The following is a 23,843-nucleotide window of genomic DNA, read 5'->3' as shown; positions in this document are numbered from 1 at the left end:
CCTGACTAATCAATAATCTGTCAACCTTTGCCTTAAATATACCCCATAACTTGGCCTCCACAGCCGTCTGTGGCAACAAACTCTACAGATTCACCACTCTGGATAAAGGAATTCCTCCTTATCTCTGTTCTAAAAGGATGCTCCTCTATTCTGAGACTGTGTCCTCTGGTTTTAGACACCCCCACCATAGGAAACATCCTCTTCACATCTACTCTGTCGAGGTCTTTCAACACTCAATAAGTTTTAATGAGGTCCCCCTCATTCTTCTGAATTCCAGTGAGTTGAGGCCCAGGGCCATCAAATGCTCCTCATGACCCAGAGTAATTTTTGTGAACCTCATTTGAACTCTCTCCAATGTCAACACTTCCTTTCTCAGATAAGGAGACCAAAACTACTGTCAATAATCCAAGTGAGGCCCCACCGGTGCTTTATAAAACCTCAGCATTACATCCTCGCTTTTATATTCTAGTCCTCTTGAAATGAATGTGAATGTCGCATTTGCCTTCCTCACCACCAGCTCAACCTGCAAATTAACCTTTAGGGAATTCTGCATGAGGACTCCAAGCCCCTTTGCACCTCAGACTTTTGAATTTTCTCTCCACTTAGAAAATTGTCTATGCTTTTATTTCTTCTACCAAAGTGCATGGCCGTACACTTCCCAACAATGTTTCCATCTGACGTGTCTTTGCCCACTCTTCTAATCTGCCTTCTGTAGCTGTGTGCTTCCTCAACACTACCTGCCCCTCCACCTATCTTCGTATCGTCCACAAGCCTGGCCACAAAGCTATAAGTTCCATCATCCAAATTCGTGACATATAACACAAAAAGAATCGGTCCCAACGCAGACCCCGCATGGAACACCACTAGTCACCAGCAACCAACCAGAAATAGCTCCCTTTATTTCCTCTCTTTGCCTCCTGCCAGTCAGCCAGTGCTCAATCCATGCTGGTATACTTCCTGTTACCAAAGCTCTTAACTTGTTAAACAACCTCATGTGTGGCACTTTATCGAAGGCCTTCTGAAAATCCAAGTAAACAACATCCATTGATACTCCTTGTCTATCCTGCTTGTTATTTCTTCAAAGAATTCCAACAGATTTGTCAAGCAAGATTTTCCCTTGATGAAATCATGCTGACTACAGCTTATTTTAACATGTGCTTTCAAGTCTCCCCAAGTGTACTAACTGGCCTATAATTCCCTTTCTTCTACCTTTCTCCCATCCTGGGGAGTGGAATGACATTTGCATTTTTCTATTCCTCTAGAACCACGGCAGAATCAATTGATTCTTGGAAGATTATTACCAATGCCTCCACAATCTCTTCAGCCAACTCACAGAACCCTGGGGTGTACATCAGCTGGTCCAGGTGACGTATCTACCTTCAGACCTTTCAGCTTCCCAAGAACCTTCTCTCTAGCACTCTTCTGTCCCTAGACAATCTTGAACTTCCAGCATACTGCCAATGCCTTCCACAGTGAAAACTTATGTAAAATACTTAGTTTTCCCGCCATTTCCTTATCCCCATTACTACCCCTGCTACGTCATTTTCCAGTGTCCAATGACTACTCTTGCCTGTCTTTTTCACTTTATATCTGACTTAACTTTTGGTATCCTTTTTAATATTATTGCCTAGCTTACCTTCGTAGCCCATCTTTTCCTTCTTTATGACTTTTTTAGTTGCCTTCTGTTAGTTTTTAAAAAGCTTCCCAATCCTCAACTTCCCTATAATTTTTGCTCCATTATATGCCCTTTCTTTGGCTTTAACTTCTCCTGTCAGCCACAGTTGTGTCATCCTGCTTTTAGAATACTTGGTCCTCTTCGGGATATATATAACTCGTGCCTTCCAAATTGCTCCCAGGAATTCCAGCCATTGCTGCTGGGCTGTTTTCCCTGCTGGTGTTACTTCACAATCAATTTTGGCTAATTCCTGTCTCATGCTTCTGACATTCCTTTACTCCACTGTAAAACTGATACATTTGACTTTAGCTTCTCCTTCTCAAATTACAGGGTGAATGATATCATATTATGATCATTTTCCCCAAGGGTCCCTTTACCTTAAGCTCTCTAATCAATTCCACTTCATTGCACAACACCCAATCCAGAATAGCTGATCCCCCAGTGGGCTCAATCAGAAGCTGCTCTAAAAAAGCCATTTCAGTCATTCTAGAAATTTCTAGAAGTTACTGCTACACAGTTAGGTCACTTTAAAGATGCAAGTGAAGTTGGCTATGGAGCAGTGACCTATTCATTGTTGCACGGTGCTTGTATCATGGGAAAATCTAGGGTTTAAGTCAGTTACCATCCCTCATATAGAACTCACTGCAGATCCTATCTTCTTCATCCTGAAAGAAAATGGCCTGTGAATCCCGATCGCTCTGGAGAACTCCTTCTAGATGATCTGGAAGTCAAGAGAAGTGTTACAATGAATGCCATGAAGATTGAAAAGGAGGTGGATGCAGTAACACGTATAATCCATCATTTCTCACTGTGGACCTATCTGAGAAGATAGTGGCCTGGACTCATAGATTTAAGAACCAGTTCTTGCTTCTTAGTCAGAAGAGAAAGCAATTGAGCTTTGCTCTTGCTCAATCTGACTTGGCTGAAGAATGACAAGGGTATTCTTTGGAGAGAGATATTGAGAAGGCAAAATGTCAGATTGACTGAGGTTGTCTCTCAGTGGAGGAGCTCAGTCAGGCTGAAATGGAGGTCATTGGGCTTCCAGGCTGCCAGCAACTGAAAGATCAACCTCTGGGCAGGGTTTGTCCAGATGAACCTCTGTTGACACATGTAGGAGTGGACTACTTTGGACCTTTTGAGGTGAAGAGCAGAAGGAGTACAGTGAAGAGGTATGTGGTCGTATTTACCTGTATAGCTTTTAATTGAAGTGGCATCTTCTTTAGACACAGTTTCATTTGTTTTGCACTTTGACGCTTTATAGCAAGATGAGAACAGGTTCATTAATTGCACTCTGACAATATGACAAACTTTGGTGGAGTCGAGTGTGAGCTGTGAGAAGCCATTTAGAAGGGGAATCATTTGTGGATCAGTGATGTCCTTCTTCAAAAAAGAATTAAGTGGATTTTAACCGCTGGCTGGTTCACATCATGGAGGAAAATGGGAGAGATTGATCAGGTGTATGCGAAAGGTCCTCAATTCCACCATGAAGGTACAGAATCTTGGACAAAGAATGTTTCCACACAGTCCTTTGTGAAGTATCAATGGTCATTCAATTACTAAGGCATTCTCTGATCCCAGTGATTTGGAAGCACCAACACCCAACCATCAGTTGCTTCTGAACACCTCACCATCTTTACCACCAAGACAGTTCCAAGAGAAAGACATTTATGCTAATTGTAGATGGAAGCAGGTCCAAAATATGTCAAACCTGTTTTGGAAACGGTAGGTTAAGAAGTACTTACCACAGTTACAGGAACATCAGCAATGGTCAGGTATAAAATGCATGTTCCTCCCAGGTGACATTGTGCTTATAAATAGTGACACCTTGCCTCAAAACTCATGGATCACTGGAAGAATCATTCAAGATCTTCCCAAACAGAAGAGGATTTGTGCATCAAGACCATGACCAACTGTCTGGACAGGCCTATGATCAAGATCTGTCTTCTGAAGGAGACAGAGGTTTGAGGAACTACAGATCTAGAGGCTTCACGTTTTACTGACTTGACAGAGAATGATTGTAAAGATTACTCTATACTGGGCTAAGTGCTGGTAACCTCTGAACTAGATGATTTGACAGGAAGAAGAAAGAGGACATTTGCATAAATGTTAAGATGCTTATCCTCGGAGATTTCATGTCTCTTATTTTATGTACTATTCAGTTTTAGTTGTTGTAGTGTAGTAATTAGGAACTGGAATGTAGGAGCCATGTACCCACTTTCTGTCTGTATTGTATTTTGTGTTATGCATTTATTATGGGTTTCGGCAATTTGCCACGTGGGTTCAGGACCAGTAGAAGCAAGTGAGTATAGTTGCGTATTCATGCTTTGACCTAGCGGCAGCCAGAGACACAGCAATACTTTTTGTTGACCACTTACTTATGCTAATTTGATCACCAATTATTCTTATTTTGCTATATCACTAATTCAGTTTTTTTTTAAAATTGCTATAAGATCAATTGTCTTTATTGGTTTCCATAAGATGATAAGAGATAGGAGCAGAATTAGGCCATTTGGCACATCGAGTCTGCTCTGCTATTTCATCATGGCTGATTCAATTTTCCTCTCAACCCTGATCTCCTGTCTTCTCCCTGTATCCCTTCATGCCCTGACCAATCAAGAATCTATCAACCTCTGCCGTAAATATATATAAAGACTTGGCCTCCAAAGCTGCCTGTGGCAAAGAATTCCAAAGATTCACCAATAAAGAAATTCCTCCTCATCTCCGTTCTAAAAGGATGCCCCTCTATTCTGAGGTTATGTCCTCTGTCTTAGATTCCCCACCATAGGAAACATCCTCTCCACACCTACTCTATCAAGGCCTTTCACCATTTGAAAGGTTTCAATGAGGTCACCCTTCAGTCTTCTGAGTTCTAGTGAATACAGGCCCAGAGCCGTCAAACACTCTTCATATGACAAGACATTCAAGCCTGGAATATTTTTGTGAACCTCCTTTGAACCCTCTCCAGTTTCAGCACAACCTTTCTAAGATAAGGGGCCTAAAACTGCTCACAATACTCCAAGTGAGGCTTCATGGGTGCTTTATAAAGTCTTAACATTACATCCTTGCTTTTATATTCTAGTCCTCTCGAAATTAATGCTAACATTACATTTGCCTTTCTTTTCCAGACTCAACCTGCAAATTAACCTTTAGGGAATCCTGCACAAGGACTCTCAAGTCCCTTTGCACCTCATTTTTTTGCATTTTCTCTCCAGTTAGAAAATAGTCAACCCTTTAATTTCTTCTACCAAAGTGTATGACCATACACTTCCTAACACTGTTTTTCATCTGCCACTTCTTTGCCCATTTTCCCAATCTAAATTCTTCTGCAGCATCTCTACTTCCTCAAAACTACCTGCCCCTCCACCCAGCTTCATATTGTCTGTAAACTTTGCAACAAAGCCTTCAATTCCATCATCCAAATCAGTGACATGATTGGTCCCAGCACAGACCCCTATGGATTACCATTAATGACTGGCAGCCATCCAGAAAAGGGCCCCCTTTACTCCCACTCTTTGCCTCCTGCCAACCAGCCAATGTTTTATACATGCTAGAATCTTACCTGTCATGGGCATGTACCTTGTTAAGCAGCTTCATGTGTAGCACCTTGTCAAAGGCCTTATGAAAATCCAAGTACATAACATCAACGAATTTTTCTTTGTCTGTCCTGCTTGTTATTTCTTCAAAGAATTCCAACATATTTCTTCAGCAAGATTTTCCTTGAGGAAACAATGATGACTAGGGCCTATTTTATCATGTGCCTTCACATAGCCTGAGATCTTATCCTTAATAATAGACTCCCACATCTTCCTAAACACTGAGGTCAGACTAACTGGCTGATAGTTTCCTTTTATCTGTCTCTCTCCCTTCTTGAAGAGTGCAATTTTCCTGTCTTCTGGAACCATTCCAAAATCTAGTGATTCTTGAAAGATCTTCACTAACATCTCCACAATCTCTTCAGCCATCTCTTTCAGAACTCCGGGGTGTACACCATCTGTTCCAGTGCTTTATCTACCTTCAGACCTTTCAGTATCCGAAGAAACTTTGTTCTAGAAATGGTAACCACACACTTCACGACCCCTTACACCTGTACTTCCACCATACAGCTGGTGTCTTCCACAGTGAAGGCTGATGGAAACTTCATATTCAGTTCATACACCATTTTACACTTTAGGTATCTGAAGAAACTTTTGGTATCCTCTTTAATATTTTGGCTAGCTTTTGTGTTCCATCCTTACCTTCTTAATTACTTTTTTTAGTTGCATTGTTATTTTTTAAATGCTTCCCAATCCTTGAACTTCCCACCTACGTTTGTTCTTTTTTATGCCCTCTCCTTTGCTTGCTAGCCATGGTTATGTCATCTTGCCTTTAGAATAATGCTTCCTCTTTGGGACATATCTATTCTGTGCTTTCTGAATTGCTCCCAGAAATTCCAGCCATCGCTGCTCTGCAGTCATCCCTACCAGTGTTCTTTTCCAATCGATTCTGGCCAGCTCCTCTCTCATGCCTCTAATTCCCTTTGCTCCACTGTCATACTGACACGTCTGACTTTAGCTCCTTTTCAAATTTCAGGCTGAATTCAATCATATTATGATCACTTTCCCATAAAAGTTATTTTACCTTAAGCTCTCTAATCAATACTAGTTCATTGTACAATACCCAATCCAGTTTAGCTGATACCCCAGTGGGCTCAACCAGAAACTGCTCTAAGAAGTCATCTCATAGCCACTCTAGAAATTCCCCCTCCTGATTTTCCCAATCTACCTGCATACTGAAATCCCCCATGTAACATTGCCCTTTTGCCACACATTTTCTATCTCCTGTTGTAACTTGTAAGCCTCATCCTTACTACTTTTTGGGGTCTGTATACAACTCCCATCAGGTCTTCTTACCCTTGTGGTTTCTTAGCTCTATCCACAATGATTCAATACCTTTTGACCCTATGTCACCCCTTTCTCATGCTTTTATTTTTTATTAACAGATCAATGCCACCCCTTCTGTCTTCCTGCCTGTCCTTTCGATACAATGTGCATCCTTGAATATTAAGCTCCCAGCTATAATCTTCTTCCAGCAGGATTCGGTGATGCCTACATCATGCCTGCCAATGTATAACTGTGCTGCAAGTTCACCTCCTTATTCCATATACCGTGGGCATTCAACATCTTCAGTCCTGTATTCAGCCATTTTGATTTTCTTCACATTACACATTGCAACTCATCCTGTTGACTGCAATTTTGCCCGATCACCAGCCTCTCCTCACTACACGTTGCCTCTGTTTGTAAACCAGCTACCTCATCACCATCATCTGCCTTTCTATGATACATCTTGCAGTGAAATATCAGCAGCTCAGGACACCAGTTGCACCATGCTCAACCTTTTGATTCTTGACTTGTCTGAGGTCTTACCAACATCTGCCTCCACAATGACTCCACTAACTCCCCTGGCACTCTGGTTCCCATCCCCTGCAACTCTAGTTTAAACGCCACCATGCAGCATCAACAAATCTTCCTGCTAGGATTTTAGATCCCTCCAGTTCATGTACAGATCATTCCTTCCGTACAGGTCCCACCTTCCCTGGTAGAGAGCCCAATGACCCAAAAATCTCCTGCACCAACTCCTTAGCCATGTATTAAACTATATAATCTTTCTCATTCTGGCCTCACCAGCACGTGGAATGGGTAGCAATCCCAAGATTACAGTCATGGAGGTTCTGCCCTTAGACTAAGCACCTAACTCTCTGAACTCCTTATGCAAGTAGGTCACTTGTCCTACCCATGTTATTGGTATCTACATGGACCACGACTTCTGGCTGTTCACCCACCCACTTAAGAATGCTGAGGACCTGAACCAAGTTATCCCAGGCCCTAGCACCTGGAAGGCAACATACCATCAGGAAATATTGTTCTTACACAGAACTGCATATCCATTCCACAAACAAATTCCCTATCAGCACAACATGTCTTTTCATAATAAAGGATCAAACAATTTATTTTTGACTTGGAACTAAGTTATTTGGAAGCATGTAATACATTGTCAATCCCCTTACTCAGACTCCATGTGGTTTTGGTTTGTTTTTCAAGTAATCATTAAAAGCTTTGGATTCTCTTTCACCTTATCTGCTAGTCACCTCTTGCCCTCCTGATTTCCTTCTCAAGTCTTCTCTTGCTTGAGTATATTTCTCATACTCATTTGTCCCTACCTGCCTTTCCCTGCCATGCACTTCCTTTTTCTTGACCAAGGCCTCAATATCTCTCGAAAACCAAGTTTCCTCAAACCTGTTATCTTCACCTTCAATTCTGACATTAAAACTGCACTCTTAAAATTTCACATTTGAAAGCCTCCCACTTACCGTTGCACCTTTGCCAGAAAGCAACCTGTCCGAATTCACACCTGCCAGATCCTTTCTGCTACCATCAAAATCGGCCTTTCTCCAATTTAGTACCTCAACCCAAGGACCTCTCCATAATTACCTTGAAGCAAATGGCATTAATCTCTTGATGCAAAGTGTTTCTTAACACAAACTCCTGTCATTTGTTACAACTCATTCCTTAATGGGAGATCTAGTATCACACTCTCTCTAGTTGGGATCTTTGTGCAACTTCGGGTGTACAGTTGTTAGTGATGATGAAGAATGCAGGAAGGTGAAAAGTGAGAAAGGCTTATGCCGGTCTTCCATGCAGCAGAGCCTGCTCTCTTCTGGCCACAACCTCAAAGCCACCGCGTAGTACCGAATTCACAACTATCCTTCACACAATATGGACCCACAGCATCACAAGTATCTCAGACCACAAACAAGAAAATCTGCAGATGCTGGAAATCCGAGCAACACAAAATGCTGGAGGAATTTAGTAGGCCAGGCAGCATCTATGGAAAAAAAGTACAGTTGACATTTTGGGCCATCCTGCCAAAGGGTTTTGGCCAGAAACATTGACTGTACTTTTTTTCCAAAGATGCTGCCTGGCCCGCTGAGTTCCTCCAGCATTTTGTATGCCTCATGAGCACCTCTCTACTATTCTAGCTCGGGAATTCAAATACTTAGACATGAACAACTTCACCCCGAGTGACACATAATATTTAGGAGATTGCCGGCTCTAAAGAGCAAGATTACGTTTGAAGAGGTGTAACTTCTTTTCTGTATCCTCCCCAGCTTGACAATGTCTTTTCTACTACAAAATGAGCAGATCAGTACATAATTTTCCAAATGCAGTCTCACCAGTCACATAGAACTGCAGCATAATGTCCTAAACTCAATGCTCTGGCTGATGGCAGGCAGCATTTCTCACTACCCTGTCTACTTGCACGACCACTTTCAGTAAACTTCACTTGCCCTCCCAGGTTCCTCTGTTCCACAACATTTGTCAGATTTCAATTGCTTTAAAGTCGAAAATAATATACTGCAGGTTTTGAAAATCTGAAAATACCTGGCATGTCAGGCAGCTAATTTCAAATACCACAGTATGGAACCAGTCCTTGGCTCAATCACATAGTTGCTCCTCACTTCCTTTCAGTTTTGTACCTTTGACTTTTAGTTTTAGATTTACTTATCGTGTTTACATCAATTGTGGTGAGGTTGAAAGCATGAATGCTTCTAGTTCCTAGGAGTAAATACCACCAATAGCCTGCCTTGGTCCAATCACGTAGACATTACAGCCAAGAAAGGTCACAAGATGCTTCTATTTGGCACTTCCCTGTTGACTCTCACCCAGTTTTATGGAAAGCATCTTTTCTGGATGCATAATCGCTTGGCATGGCAACTGCTCTGCACGTGACTGCTAGCAAGGGAAGGGGGCAGAGCTACAACGATGCTTAACAGCGACCCCTTTGGGCTCATCTGCAGAAACAGCTTAATTTCTACCGTTGATGGCCCTCTTCTTCCTTTTCAGGGTGGATGGGGTTCTGTTGGAGACCCTGACTTCGGTTCTCGGCAGCACTCTCTCTGAACCGTGACACTATTCTGCATTGCGTTTGTTTGAATACACTGCGGTATTGATTTGATCTGTATGGACAGTAGGCAAAATAAGATTTCCTGTTTGCTACATGTGACAATAACATACCAATTTACTATTCACCTTATCAGCCTCGACTAGGAGTTGAGGATGCCATCGTCTACCTGCTGAACCGTGTCTACGCCCACCTGGACAAGTCGGCGAGCACAGTGAGGGACATGTTTTTTGACTTCTCCAGTGCGTTCAACACCATCTGCCCTGCTCTGCTGGGTGAGAAGCTGACGGTGATGCAGGTGGATGCTTCCCTGGTGTCATGGATTATTGATTACCTGACTGGCAGACCACAGTACGTGCGCTTGCAACACTGTGTGTCAGACAGAGTGGTCAGCAGCACTGGGGGTCCACTGGGGACTGTCCCGTCTCCCTTTCTCTTCACCATCTACACCTCGGACTTCAACTACAACACAGAGTCTTGCCATCTTCATCTTGCCATTTTCTGATCACTCTGCCATAGTTGGATGCATCAGCAATGGAGATGAGGCTGAGTACAGGGCGATGGTGGGAAACATTGTCACATGGTGTGAGCAGAATTATCTGCAGCTTAATGTGAAAAATACTAAGGAGCTGGTGGTGGACCTGAGGAGGGCTAAGGCACCGGTGACCCCTGTTTCCATCCAAGGGGTCAGTGTGGACATAGTGGAGGATCACAAATACCTGGGGATACGAATTGACAATAAACTGGACTGGTCAAAGAACACTGAGGCTGTCTACAAGAAGGGTCAGAGCTGTCTCTATTTCCTGAGGAGACTGAGGTCCTTTAACATCTGCCGGACGATGCTGAGGATGTTCTACGAGGCTGTGGTGGCCAGTGCTATCATGTTTGCTGTTGTGTGCTGGGGCAGCAGGCTGAGGGTAGCAGACACCAACAGAATCAACAAACTCATTCGTAAGGCCAGTGATGTTGTGGGGGTGGAACTGGACTCTCTGATGGTGGTGTCTGAAAAGAGGATGCTGTCCAAGTTGCATGCCATCTTGGACAATGACTGCCATCCACTCCATAATGTACTGGTTAGGCACAGGAGTACATTCAGCCAGAGACTCATTCCACCAAGATGTAACACTGAGCATCATAGGAAGTCATTCCTATCTGTGGCCATCAAACTTTACAATTCCTTCCTCGGAGTGTCAGACACCCTGAGCCAATAGGCTGGTCCTGGACTTATTTCCATTTGGCATGATTAACTTATTATTATTTATTGTTTTATATTGCTATATTCACTATTCTTGGTCGGTGTGGCTGTAACGAAACCCAATTTCCCTCGGGATCAATAAAGTATGTCTGTCTGGCGGTCTGTCTGTCTATGTGTCTCATGGTATCATACATCGCTACAAGATCAGCCTTCAGCCTCCTACGCCTCTGGGAGATCAGACAAGATCTTATCCAGTCTGCCGTTGTAGCTCCAGACATCAATATTCTTATGAATATGAATTATGAATGCTTGTGGTAACATCCATGCAAATATTTTCTGCACTCTTTCCAGCTTAATGACATTGCTCCTATATCCAGTCAAGCAGAAATGCACATAATATTCCCAGTGCAGTCTTGCCAATGCCTTGCACAGTTTTAACATGACATCTCAACTCTAGTACTGTGCCCTGACCAATGAATGCAAGCACGCCAAAGGCCTTCAGCACCCTGACTATCCATATTGCCACCTTCAGGGAACTATTACCCCAAGTCGCTCTGCTCTACAACACTCTCCAGGTGTGCACCTTCAGTCTTCCAGTACTTCTCCTGTGACTAAAGGTCAAACAAAAACCTCTGCCAAAGACCCAGCAATTTATTCTCCACCTTTGCACAATGTCCTAGGGTAGACTTGGTCAGGCCCTGGGGATTTATCCATTACCCATGCAGGCAGAAACCAGAAGAGGAATGCTGACTTCATATGGAAACATTATTATTGAGAATAGTCTCAACAATCACTGGCAAAATCTGCGAACACTTAATGACCCTTTTCTCATTGGAACTAATGCTCAATGGTAATCTGTGTGCACTAGAAACTTCGCGAAGGCCATGGAAAAGTTCTATTCCAACCTTGGGGAAGGGGTAGAATAAATCCTGGTCTGCATTCAAAAGAGACAAATGGATCCTACCAGGATATTTAATGCCAGGCTGGAAAGGAGCATAACTGCCTAGCAAGGTTGATAAAGACAGGAAGCGGCGCATAGCCCAATGCTAGTAGGGCTGCTGACAAAATGCATGGAGAATACAACCTTGTCATAATGAAAACTGTCTCAGAGGAACAAGAATTCATGGCAACATTAAAAGAGTAGAAATCTGAAATCAAAATGGAAAATGCAGAATACGGTATACTGATGGGTGAGACAGTATCTGAGGAAAGAAAGTTAACGTTCAGGTCAAGAACCTTCATCAAATAGGGAAAGACAGACTTTTTGCTCTTCCAGTGAAGTTGGAACATTTTGTAAGATGAGAATGCCCAGTGCAACTGAGTACAAACTTAAAAGAAATACATAATTTTTTTCCAAGTTCTCCCGGCAAGTAAAGAACTGTCTATCTGACAGTGACATATTCTTCCCTTCAAAGTTGTTGCTGAACTTCTACCTTACTCCTTATATATCTCTATTCCCTTAATATTCAAAACAGATTGATGGATTTCTGAATGAAATCTCTGACTAAAATACACAGCACTCTAAGATTCAGCACTCTAATGACATAAGTTTTTCATAAACTCTTTCTTAAATGGCTGTCTCCTTAAAGACTTTGACTCTTGGTTCTTGATTCCCCAGTAATGAGAAATATCAGCTCTGCATCTGAATTGGTGAGTCTTGCAATAAGTTTATACCAGTTTGAATGAGATCACTTTTCATTTAGTAGAAGGATGGAAACATTCTGAAACAGGCCAGCAGAGGGCACTAAAGTTCAAAGTGCACTTTTGTTAACCTACAGTTCATACAGAAAATGTAAGCTATTAACTTAAGTTAAAGAATACATAATAACAAAATGGAATTTAGAGTTGTTGAGTCATGCAATACTTTGTTACAGGCCAAGATGCTCATCAAAACTAATCCATTTCCCTGTGTTTGGCCTCTATCCCTCTAAACCCTTCCTAAACTCAAGCCCTTTAGCACTTCATATCCCAACCCTGGGAAAATGACACACCAACTTGGGGTACTGAAGTTTTAAGAGTGTGGACCCAAAATGGTAATAATCTTCTAAAAATTCTCCTATGTGCCATGCTAATTTTGAGCAGAGATGATCATTGATAAATGAATTGGGAATAATAAATATGGACTACTTTTTTAAAGGAAGAAGAGACTCCTATGCTTATTTATGTACATTCATTACTTTACTATTAATAAAACTATAACATATGGATGGAAATAAATTTTAGATAAATCTGTTCAAAAATTCTTAATATTAATCTTGTTAAAAAGACAATTGAAAAGTAACATCCTTTCTAAATAGTATTACCACCATATAAATGAACATAAGAAATGTGAACATGAAATTGTTTAACTAAAATAAGAATATTTTTATTCTGTGAAAATAACTCGCTGCTCTTGGGATGTTGATTGGCTGCTTCATTTGGTAATACAGATAATCATTACGTGTCTTTATTAATGGTGGGCTTAAAGAATCAAGCGATGGCACTGTGTGCCACACGCCCAACAATTTATTTATTTTTACATGTGCCATCCCGGGCACCTCTACCTCAAATATGCCCTTTAATTTTATACACTTCTACAATCACTCCTCATTCTCCTATGTTCCAACACAAAAAAAGTCCCATCCTGTTCTACCTCTCTCCATAGCTCAGTCCCTCAAGTACCAGGAACATCCTTTTAAATCTCCTCTGCAGTCTTTCCAGCTTAATGGCATCTTTCCTCCAGCAGGGCATCCAAAATGAACATTATATTCAAAATGCAGCCTCACCAATATCCCAACTTGCATACACATAATCTGGACTGATGAAGCCAAAAGTCAGCTTCACCAACTGACTTGTGACACCCTTGGGGAGTTATGTGTTTGCACTCCTCGGTCTCTGGTCTACAACACTCAAGTCCCTACCTAGCATAATGCAAAAGTAAACTGCCTCTCATTACACTTCATCCATTGGACCCATACCAATTTCTGTACAAAGACTGGAGACTAACAGCAGACGGTGCAGCACGAGATTGCCTTGACTCTCCTTTGTATGGGGGAGGGTCTTGCTCTGTTTCCATGTCAGGGCAAGACCTGGTGAAGGATTCACCAACTCAAACATTTTGTTGGCAGCAAGGCCCTAAGGAACAAAGACAATAATCCACTTCTTCAAATTGTCTTTAATTGCTCATTTCTGTTCTAAATAGACATTCTGAGTCTGCGTCCTCTGGTTCCAGACTCCCCCACTAAAGGAAACATCCTCACATCCACTCTTTCAACATTCAACAGGTCTCAAGGAGAATTCCCCCCCCCCCCCATTTACTGAACTCTACTGTGTACAGGCCCAGCGCCATCAAATACTGCCCAGACATTAACCTCTTCTCTTTGGAATCAGTTGCCTGAGCCTCGTCTGGATCTTTCCTATGCCAGCGGGGCCCAAAACTGCTCACAATATTCCAAGTGGGGTTTGACTTATAAATTCTCCGCATTACATCCTTGCTCTTACATTCCAGCATTCTCAAAATGAACACTTAACATTGTATTTGTCTTCCTTACCACCTTACAACTCAACCTGCAAGTTAACCTTTAGGGAATCCTGTACAAGGATTTCAAAGTCCCTTTGCATCTGATTTTAAAAATCTTCTCCCTGTCTATAGTCTACACCTTCTACCAAAGTGCATGGTCATACAGATAGCAACACTATATTCCATTGGTCCCTTCATCGCCCATTCACCCAATCTGTCTAAGTTCTCCTGTAGACTCTGTGTTTCTTCAACACTCTCTGCCCCACTGCCTATCTGTAAACTTGGCCACAAAGCCAACAATTCCATTATTCCAAACTGTTGACAAAAACTTGAAAAGAAGTGGTCCTAATACCACCCTCTGCAGAACACCACTCGTCAACGGCAGTCAACTGGATCAGGCCCCCTTTATTCCCACTCTTTGCTTCCTGCCAGTCAGTAAATCATCTACCAATGCCAGTATCTTGCCTGTAATATTGTGGGCTCCTATCCTGTTCAGCACCATGTCCAATGCCATCTGAAAATCAAACATCCACCGCCTTGCCTTTGTGTATTCTGCCTGTTACTTCCTCAAAAGAATCCCAACAGGTCTGTCAAGCATGATTCCCCCTTAAGACGACCATGCTGATTTTGGCCTACTTTTCCATGTGCCTCCAAGTAGCCCAAAAACTAATCCTTAATAATGGACTCCCAACATTTTCCCAACCACAGAAGTCAGGCTAACTGGCCTATAATTTCCTTTCTTATTCCTCCCTCCCTTCTTAAGAAGTGGAGTGCTATTTGCAATTTGCCACTACTCTGGAACCATTCCAGAATCTGGTGATTCTTGAAAGATCATTATTAATGCCCTCACAATCTCTTTGGCTGCATCTTTCTGAACCCTGGGGTGTAGTCCATCTGGTCCAGGTGACGTATCTACCTTCAGATCTTCCAGCTTCCCAAGAACCTTCTCCTTAGTAATAGCAACAGCACTCACTTCTATTCCCTGACAATTTCTTGCACTGCTGGTGTCTTTCAGAGAAGGCAGACACAAAATATGTTAGTTCGTCCGTCATTTCTTTGACCCCATTACTACCTCTCCAGAGTCATTTTCCAGCTTTTCGATATCCACTCGTCCCTCTTTTTTACTTGATGCATCTGAAAACTCTTTTGGTATCCTCCTTATATTACTGGCATGCTTACCTTTATATGTCATGTTTTCTCTAATGGTTCTTCTTTTCAGTTACCTTCTGTTGGTTTTTAAAAGCTTCCCAATCCTCTAATTTCCCACTAATTTTTGCTATATTATATGCCCACTGTTCTGCCTTTTTTGCTGTCTCTGACTTCCCTTGTAAGCCATGGTTTCCTCATCTTCTCCTTAGAATAACACTTTTTTGGGATGTATCTAGTTTGCATTTTCCAAATTGCTCCCAGAAACTCCAGCCACTGCTGTTCTGCTTTCATCCCTGCTAGTGTCCCTTTCCAATCAACTTTGGGCAGCTCCTCTCTCATGCCTCTGCCATCTCCATCTCTGCCATGCTATCTCACTGCCACTCTACAAATTCCTTCTCTTGGGGTCCTGATTTTCCTCAATCTACCTGGAGATTGAAATCCTCCTTGATCATCATAACATTGTCCTTTTACATGCCTTTTCTATCTTCCATTGTAATTTATATCCCACAACCTGGCTACTGTCTGGGAGCCTGGGCTTTACTCCCATCAGGGTATTTTTACCCTTGCAATTTCTTAACTCTATCCACAAGGATTCTACATTTTCTGATCGCCTCTAAGGATCTGATTTCATTTTTTAAATGAACGGAGCTACCCCACCGTTTCTGCCTACTTGCCTGTCCTTTCAATACAATGTATATCCTTGGTGCTAAGCCTCCAATTATGATCTTCTTTCAGCCATGACCCAGTGATGCCCACTGTATCATACTTGCTACTGGGTTACAAGGTCATTCACATATAACACCTTCAGTTCTTTATTTTGTCCCACTGACTGCAACTTTTCCCCATCATCTGCCCGTCCTTCCTTGCAGTCTCTCTGCATCTACTTGTATCCCAGCTGCCCCATCCTCAGCCCTATGTCTCCAGTTCTCATTCCTTGCCAGATTAGTTTAACCCTCCCCAACAGCGCTAGTAAACCTGCCTGTGAGGATATTGGTCCCCCACACATCCAGGCGAAACCCACCCTTTTTGTACAGGTCAAACCTTCCCCAGATGAGATCCCAAAGATTCTTAAAGGTATCTTAAGTGATTTAAAAAAAATAGTAATGCCTTACATGCAGCTGAATGCCCTAGATCAGGGGTCGGCAACCCACAGCTCCGGAGCCGCATGCGACTCTTTCATCTCTGTGCTGCAGCTTCCTGTGGCTTTGGAAAATAAATGATGAGTATTTAATTAAAATGTATTTTATGTTAGTTTTTGAAATGTAATTCTAAATTTGAAGATTATGGTGATCTTGTACAATCTAAATAAAACGTGTTTTTTGTTGCTATTAATATACATCACCACTGCCAATGCCTGACACCCGCCAGTGCGCGATTTCTTTGATTTTTCGATCCAAGGTAGGCTAACTATGGAGAATTCTTAAAAAAAGTAAAGTGACTGAAGAAAACAGAACATTTATTGATAAGTGGGCAGATTCATTTGCGTTCACTGCTGACTAGACTGGTTTACCAGTGTGCTTAATATACAATGAGAAACTAGCAAACAATAAGAAGTCAAAAGTCGCAAGATATTTCCAGAATAAACACGCAGCCTTTGCTCAAAAATATCCGGTTGGAGATGAGAGAAAAAAAGCCGTTTCGGAACTGATGCGGAAGGTTGATCTGAGCAAAAATCATTTCAAGAAGTGGATGAAGTCCGGAAAATCAACTACATATGCTAGTTTTGTTGCCGCTCAGGAAATAGTCAGGCACGGGAAGCAGTTTACAGATGGTGAATATATAAAAGAATCTTTTATTAAGATTTCAGAACATCTATTCACCGACTTTAAAAACAAGAGTGAAATTGTGCAGAAAATCAGGGATATGCCCCTCTCTACAAAGACTGTCAAAGACAGAACCATCAAAATGGCAGAAGACATCACAAGACAGCAAATTAAAGACATCAATTCAGCTAAGGCCTACTGGATTGCCTGTGACGAGTCTAAAGACAAAGGTGATATTGAACAAATAGCGCTGTTCTGCCGGTATGTAAACTCTGCCGGGTCACAGGAAGAAATGATTGAGTTGATACTTCTAAAAGTCCAGACATGGGGGGAGTACATCTGTGAGGCTGTCTTGAATTGTTTAAGAGCCAAAGGAATAAAGACCACCCACCTGGTGTCAGTAGTTACTGATGGGGCACCAAGTATGACAGGAGCGCACAAGGGATTTGTGGCTTTACTGCAGAAGTCGCTGGACAGAAAGCTGCTGACTTTTCACTGCATCTTGCACCAAGAGGCACTGTGCGCTCAAACATTTCCTCCGGAATGCACAGAAGTAATGGATGCTGTCATTCAGTTTGTCAATAAAATAATGGCAAAAAGTTTAAATCACCGTCAATTCCGTTTGTTACTGGATGAGCTGGAAAGCGCAAATTCTGATCTCCTGCTGTCCAGCAAAGTCCGGTGGCTGTCCAGAGGGGAGGTGCTGAAATGCTTTGTCGCGTGTCTGGAAGAAGTGAAAACTTTACTGGGCAGCTAAGGGCTCACCTTTCCTGAGCTGGAACAGCCAGAGTGGCTGGAAAAGCTACACTTCATGGGAGACATGACAGCCCACCTGAACACGCTGAACACAGCTCAGGGGAAAGGACGCACAGCCATTAACCAAGTATGATAAATATTTTAATTGCCTATTGTTTTACGTATATTCATATTTTTTCATTGTTCAGTGAAATAGTCCTTTTATTTTTCAGGTTGACAGCTGGCTGACGTTATTTTTGGTTTGCTGCTGGTGGACAATTTATGTTCGGCGTTTTTCATAAGTACAAGAAGGACTCAAATAGACATTGAGTATTTTACTTAAAAGTAACCTTCAACCTAACGTCTTTTTTTCGAAGTTCAACAGGTTTTTGTTGCATGCAGAAATGTAATTTCGTTTTCTCTGCAGGAGTTCATCGATTTCATAAATGCAACACATTATAGTTTGTTTATACAAAGCATAAAAGCAAAAAAAAGTTGTATGCAGTGTTATTTCATTTTTCATTTTAAATGTCAAACGGGTTTTGTGGCTCCCACTGTTTTCTTTTCTGTGAGAAACGGGTCCAAATGGCTCTTTCAGTGGTAAAGGTTGCCGACCCCTGCCCTAGATCATTAGTACCTAAAATGAAACTCCTAACAGCTTTGACAAACTCTAGTAGTGGGGGGTGTGAATTCGCTGCCCGACAGAAGATTACAGCAGTGTGGATGAGTTTGTGCATTAGTTTGTGTATTACTTCACATTCAATGAAAATATTGATCATCTTAATTCATGATTTCAGGATCAACTCTAAGTTGGTCAAATCAAGCAAGTCTGGGTCTAGGAAAATGTGGGCAGTGCACTGTGCCATGTTAAAGCCAGCACCCTGCTCTTCTCATCCCCCAACTCAAAAGAACCACTGATTATTTCCACACCTGTGGTAAGATTTACTGGGCATAGGAAGAGAAACAGTTTTCAATATCTTGGCATCCTCAAAGTAAAAGTGCACAATAAATAATCATTTGTGAAAAACGTTGCATCTTTAATAGACCTGCAAGTTTTAACAGCACGTTTTAAACAAAGGTGAAGGCAGTCATGGTAGTTATTTACAATGAAATTTGTTATTGTTTCAACACATTTCAAATAGTAAACTCAGTCATCTTTTTATCTAAACTCAAAAATGTGCATAGATATCAGCTCCCCGAGATAGCAATAATAAACCACTCCTATCTATAAACTATTGAAGTTTATTCAAAAACATTAGACAACCAGAAAATCTGCATAAAAATACTGGCACGTCTTTTATGTGCAAATTCTGCTAATTTAAACAAATGGGGATATCATGGACTCAGTGTTTCTATCAATACATGTTTTACAGAATATTTATACAATGATAAACAAATTAGAAGTTTTGAATAAGTTTTAAGTTTCAATAAGTTTTGCATTAATACAAGCAAAAATCCAGAACCTTAAAATATTTCATATAATTAAATACTCTATTAAAGTCTGAATAGCTGCAAATTTACAAAATCCAGTACTCCAGGTGCATAATTGTCTATTTGGCAAAAAAAACTGCTGATGCAGCTTTGCGTCCCATTTCAGAAAAGCATTTTGAGACTTAATTCTTTAAGCTTGCAACCTTGTTAGTCACTATTACAGGTCACCACACAGCCCTTAAATGATTCAAATTATACAAGTGCCTCTTTTCAGTACTATATATATATATATATATAGATAGATATAAAAGCTACAGGAAGCTTGCTGTCTGCTGCAAAAATGGTAAATCTAAACTCACTGGCTTAATTAGATTAATAAATTCCATACATTCAGTAAATATCCCCAAAACTTTGGTTATAACAAATGGCTTAATTTTCAAAACATTTATACAGTCCAAATTTGTCATTGAAGTAGCTATTTCAAAGTTTACCTTGCTTATTTTTAAAGAACAGAGAGAAACTTAAACATATTAAATAAAATAATGCCTTAGATAAATCATGCATCAAAATGTATTCTTTAGAGCTAGATTTTGATTGCTGTCTTTAAGAGCTGGGAATGGGCAGACAGATCACAACTCAGGACAATCAGTAAGGAACTGAAATGTGAATATGGAATTTCCATGATCAAAGTTCTTCAGGTACTTTTAGCCAAAAAAAAAAGTAGAAATGGTCCATCAAAAAAAAAACATCAGTGTCCCCGATCACACATCCAAGCATTAGCCTTCTGCAAAACCTACAGAAGGCAGGATGATTGAAGTTCTACTCAGATGTGGAAAGGCAAACAGCAAAGAAAAACAGCTCAGCAATGACTAAATTTGGATAATGACAAAATGAAAAATACTTGAATCTAGAAGTAAAATAATTTCAGACTTAAATTATATCAATTGGTACTGACCTCTAGAATAATTTCGATAAGCATGTGAAAACACATTAAACAAGGAGAAATCAGACAATTTTTACCCAACTGCAACAGTATTGGGAATATCCAAATATTGCCAGCACCAAAGAAGTGAGGAAATGACGTGGAATACAACCATGGAAAGATGCCACAAAATGTATCTAACAATAGTATGGAAAATACTTGCTCCCGGCATCTCAAGGTATGAAATGTACTTAAGTAATTGCCAGCTAAATGGAAGTACATGACACATGCAGCAATCTCAAACTACAATTTGCATTTAATAGGTATTATAAATGATGTGGTAGCTTTTCCAACTATGCAGGGTTTGGAAAAGATTCTAAGCCACCAGTCACTGGTTTCAAAGGAATCATTCACAGTGGCTCCTTTGGTTATTATAAGCTTGAAGAACACAAGTAACTTTAACAATCTTGACTTTCTTGAGCTTAGTAGCTTGGGAAGGCCTTACATCAATATACCTGTGGATTAGTCCTACCAGGTTACAGCATTTTGATGCTAGATTGCATAATTTCTTCGGCTGATCAATAAGCTCATTATCACATCACAATGTCAAACCATGAAATTGATGGGAAAATGCATAGCTTTTTACAGTAAACTACTTTGGACAAGTTTCGTACCTGGAGGGTTGATGACATGACTGGTTCTGGGTAACGAAAATTTGCCTTTACTATTTGTTTCGTGAACAGATGTGTAAATGCCTATTCATCAAGACCCCCAGCTCTCTTTGGTATCTGTACATGAGGCTGGACACCAACTTTCCAAGGAGCAACCAAGCCTCAGAAAGGTGACTAAATGTATATAACCACGTACATAAAATGGGTTACATGCCCAGTAACATCAGAATTTTCACTACAATTCCATGTAGGTAACACTATATGATGTTCTTTTAGTTCTATTTACATAACTCATTTTAAATTCTACTAATGATTCAAGAATGAATATGTCGCTATAACTTAGTCTGAACCTAACTTGGGAGGGTTGATGCATACCTCCTCATGCCTTTGCACTGTTCAATGCATTCACTCTGTAACTAATTCTTAAGGTACCAGATGAACAAAGCATTTGTACAATCTGACTACATTTATTACTGGGAGATTTTGGAGTAAATGGTGAAAACCAGACTGCAATTGTAACCATTTAGACAGTGTAAGGCACCAGTCAAATGCATGTTCAGATTTAATGCAAAAATACAAAAAGTACTTCCATATCTTCCTCAATTTTTACATGAAATATGTAGCTTTGTGTATTGCCCTTGGACACAAGTTGAAATGACTAGGTAAAAATCTCAGTGAGTTAATAGCTTAAATCTTGTAATCCAACCAACCCGTGATGAATGTTCTGGTGAGTTTTGTCTTGGTGAATTGAAGGTTTTTTTAGGCCCTTCTTGCTGAATAGGAAATGTCACACTTGTGAGGTGTTCAGGGCCAACATAATCTTTCCCACTCACAGCTCTTCTGGAGTGGTTGGCAGCTATCAGTCCAGAAACGGGTGCTGCAACATTATTTTCATTAATTGGTGGGATTCTATCATTGCTGAAGTACCTGTAGAGGTAGTCCTCATCTGAAAGAGATCAGTTTTTCTTTAGAGCTAGGAAATTAAGAATTATTATATGAATTATAATCTATATACCGTGCTTTCTTTACAATTTGACTGTTTCTTAAGCATTGTAAGATTATAGCTTTTGACAAACCTTTCCTTCCTTCCACTCGGGATCTTGGACAAACTTTGACTTCACCCATCCAACTCTTGCCCACAGGCATCGAAAGAGGTCGAGGTCTTCCTATTGATAGTAAAGTGTTTTAAATTTGAGACCCATTTTCAGAAATCAACAATTGCTACAAATTCACTTAAAGAAAATTGTGAAATTTAGAATTTTATGAAAAACAAAAAAAAACACACCAACCAGGAAGAGACTTATGAATCTACTTAAAATTGGCCCTTGTAGAGGTCTGGGTTTCAAATAAGCACATAGAACCTAAGTGCGAGATCAAGTTTAACCAGTTTTTAAACAAATTTGCAAAACTAGTGACTTGGAACTAGTCCCACACACGATATTTGACAAACTGCTTTAACGATTTTACAGTGTAGAAAATATTAAAGGTTGAAGGGCCAAAGAAATTATAGATGGGGAGCAGCAAGAGAGAGTTTCACTGAACTCCTGAAGAGAAGATTTAAACATTTCTCTAACTTCTGTTAATGCCCCTCCTTCCCTTCTTAACCCATCCCTGATTTATTTATTTACCCCCTCCTTTTTTTTCTCCCTCTGCCCATCACTCTTTGCCTGTTCTCCATCTCCCTCTGGTGCTCCCCTCCCCCTTTCTTTCTCTGTAGGCCGTCCCATGATCCTTTCCCTTCTCCAGCTTTGTGTATCCCGTTTGCCAATCATCTTTCCAGCTCTTTGCTTCACCCTACCTATCATTTTGGATTTCCCCTCCCCCTCCTACTTTCAAATCTTTTACTATCTTTTCTGACGAAGGGTCTTGGCCTGAAATGTCAACAGTGCTTCCTCCTATAGATACTGCTTGGCCTGCTGCGTTCCACCAGCATTTTCTGTGTGTTGTTAAGGATTTTACAGTACATTTTGGTAAATGGTCAGCTGGTGATGCATCACATAAAACAGTTTTTTAAAAAAAAATCATTTATACAACATTCTCACAACCTCATCAGGCAAATGAATAAAAGTAGAAACGGATCTATTATGGCAGCTAATTTTATGAGGCATGATCCAACAAACAACTGTTAAGATAAAAAGAGAAAATGCTAGAAATGTTAAAATAAACAGATGAAGAAGAGTCTTCAATTCAAAATGTTCATTTTCACAAATACTGAATGGCCTGCTGGGTGAATCCAGTATCATGCTTTTATTTTGTACAGGTGCTGAATGTTGGAACTGCAAATTCACAATTGTAATTCTAAAACTGTAGAGTAATTATTCATAAAGATAGATCTCTTTCCCAAAAACAAATTAGAGTTTGAATTGTACATGCTAGCAATGTGATGTATTCACTCCTATTTTAAGTGGAGATGAACAAATTAGCAACTCATTTCTCTGGACATGAAGTTTAAGTCAGAATATTCTCAAATTTCAAAAGCTGAGAATCCCATCTTGCCAGCTATATTAGCCTTTCAAGATCTGTTAAATGTTTTTTGTCATGTATTCAAATCTTCAAGAATCAATAATGATTAGTTTTAGATGCAGCTGTTAACTAGATTTATGGGAAATAAATACTGACTACACATTTTAAGTGATCATTGCTTTCCCTATGAAAAGATTTGTGCAGCTGATATTCTTCCCCCCAAAATGACCAAATATGTCATCTTCAAAGATAATTTTTACTAAGTTTTCTAAAACTGCAATAAAATCAGGAGCACAGGATTTAGTGGGTATTTCCTGTGATGTTCATAAATTAAAACAAAAATGACTGAAAATGGAATTTTATTTGAATTAACTATTCCAAAGTAATAGCTCATCTTCTTCA

The 23,843-nt window shown here is 40.6% G+C and overlaps 1 protein-coding gene across 2 annotated transcripts in view; it reads right to left on the bottom strand.

Moving 5' to 3' along the window:
• Window positions 1-18,976: 18,976 nt before the first annotated feature.
• The window catches only part of cnksr3 (cnksr family member 3), a 108,951-nt gene continuing 104,084 nt past the window's right edge, over window positions 18,977-23,843 (bottom strand). Inside the window, exons 12-13 of one of the 2 annotated variants that reach the window (XM_059986053.1) lie at window positions 22,055-22,144; window positions 18,977-21,924 (exon numbers count right to left, since the gene is read on the bottom strand). In XM_059986053.1, the coding sequence (XP_059842036.1) occupies window positions 21,650-21,924; window positions 22,055-22,144 (365 nt within the window). In that variant the 3' untranslated portion in view covers window positions 18,977-21,649. The remainder of the gene's footprint in view (window positions 21,925-22,054; window positions 22,145-23,843) is intronic. The other variant, XM_059986054.1, reaches the window with a different exon arrangement.

This window comes from Hypanus sabinus, chromosome 12 (genome assembly GCF_030144855.1).
Source record: "Hypanus sabinus isolate sHypSab1 chromosome 12, sHypSab1.hap1, whole genome shotgun sequence".
Taxonomy (NCBI): domain Eukaryota; kingdom Metazoa; phylum Chordata; class Chondrichthyes; order Myliobatiformes; family Dasyatidae; genus Hypanus; species Hypanus sabinus.
Note: the sequence above shows the minus strand (reverse complement) of the source record. Positions and strands in the feature narration are given on the sequence as shown.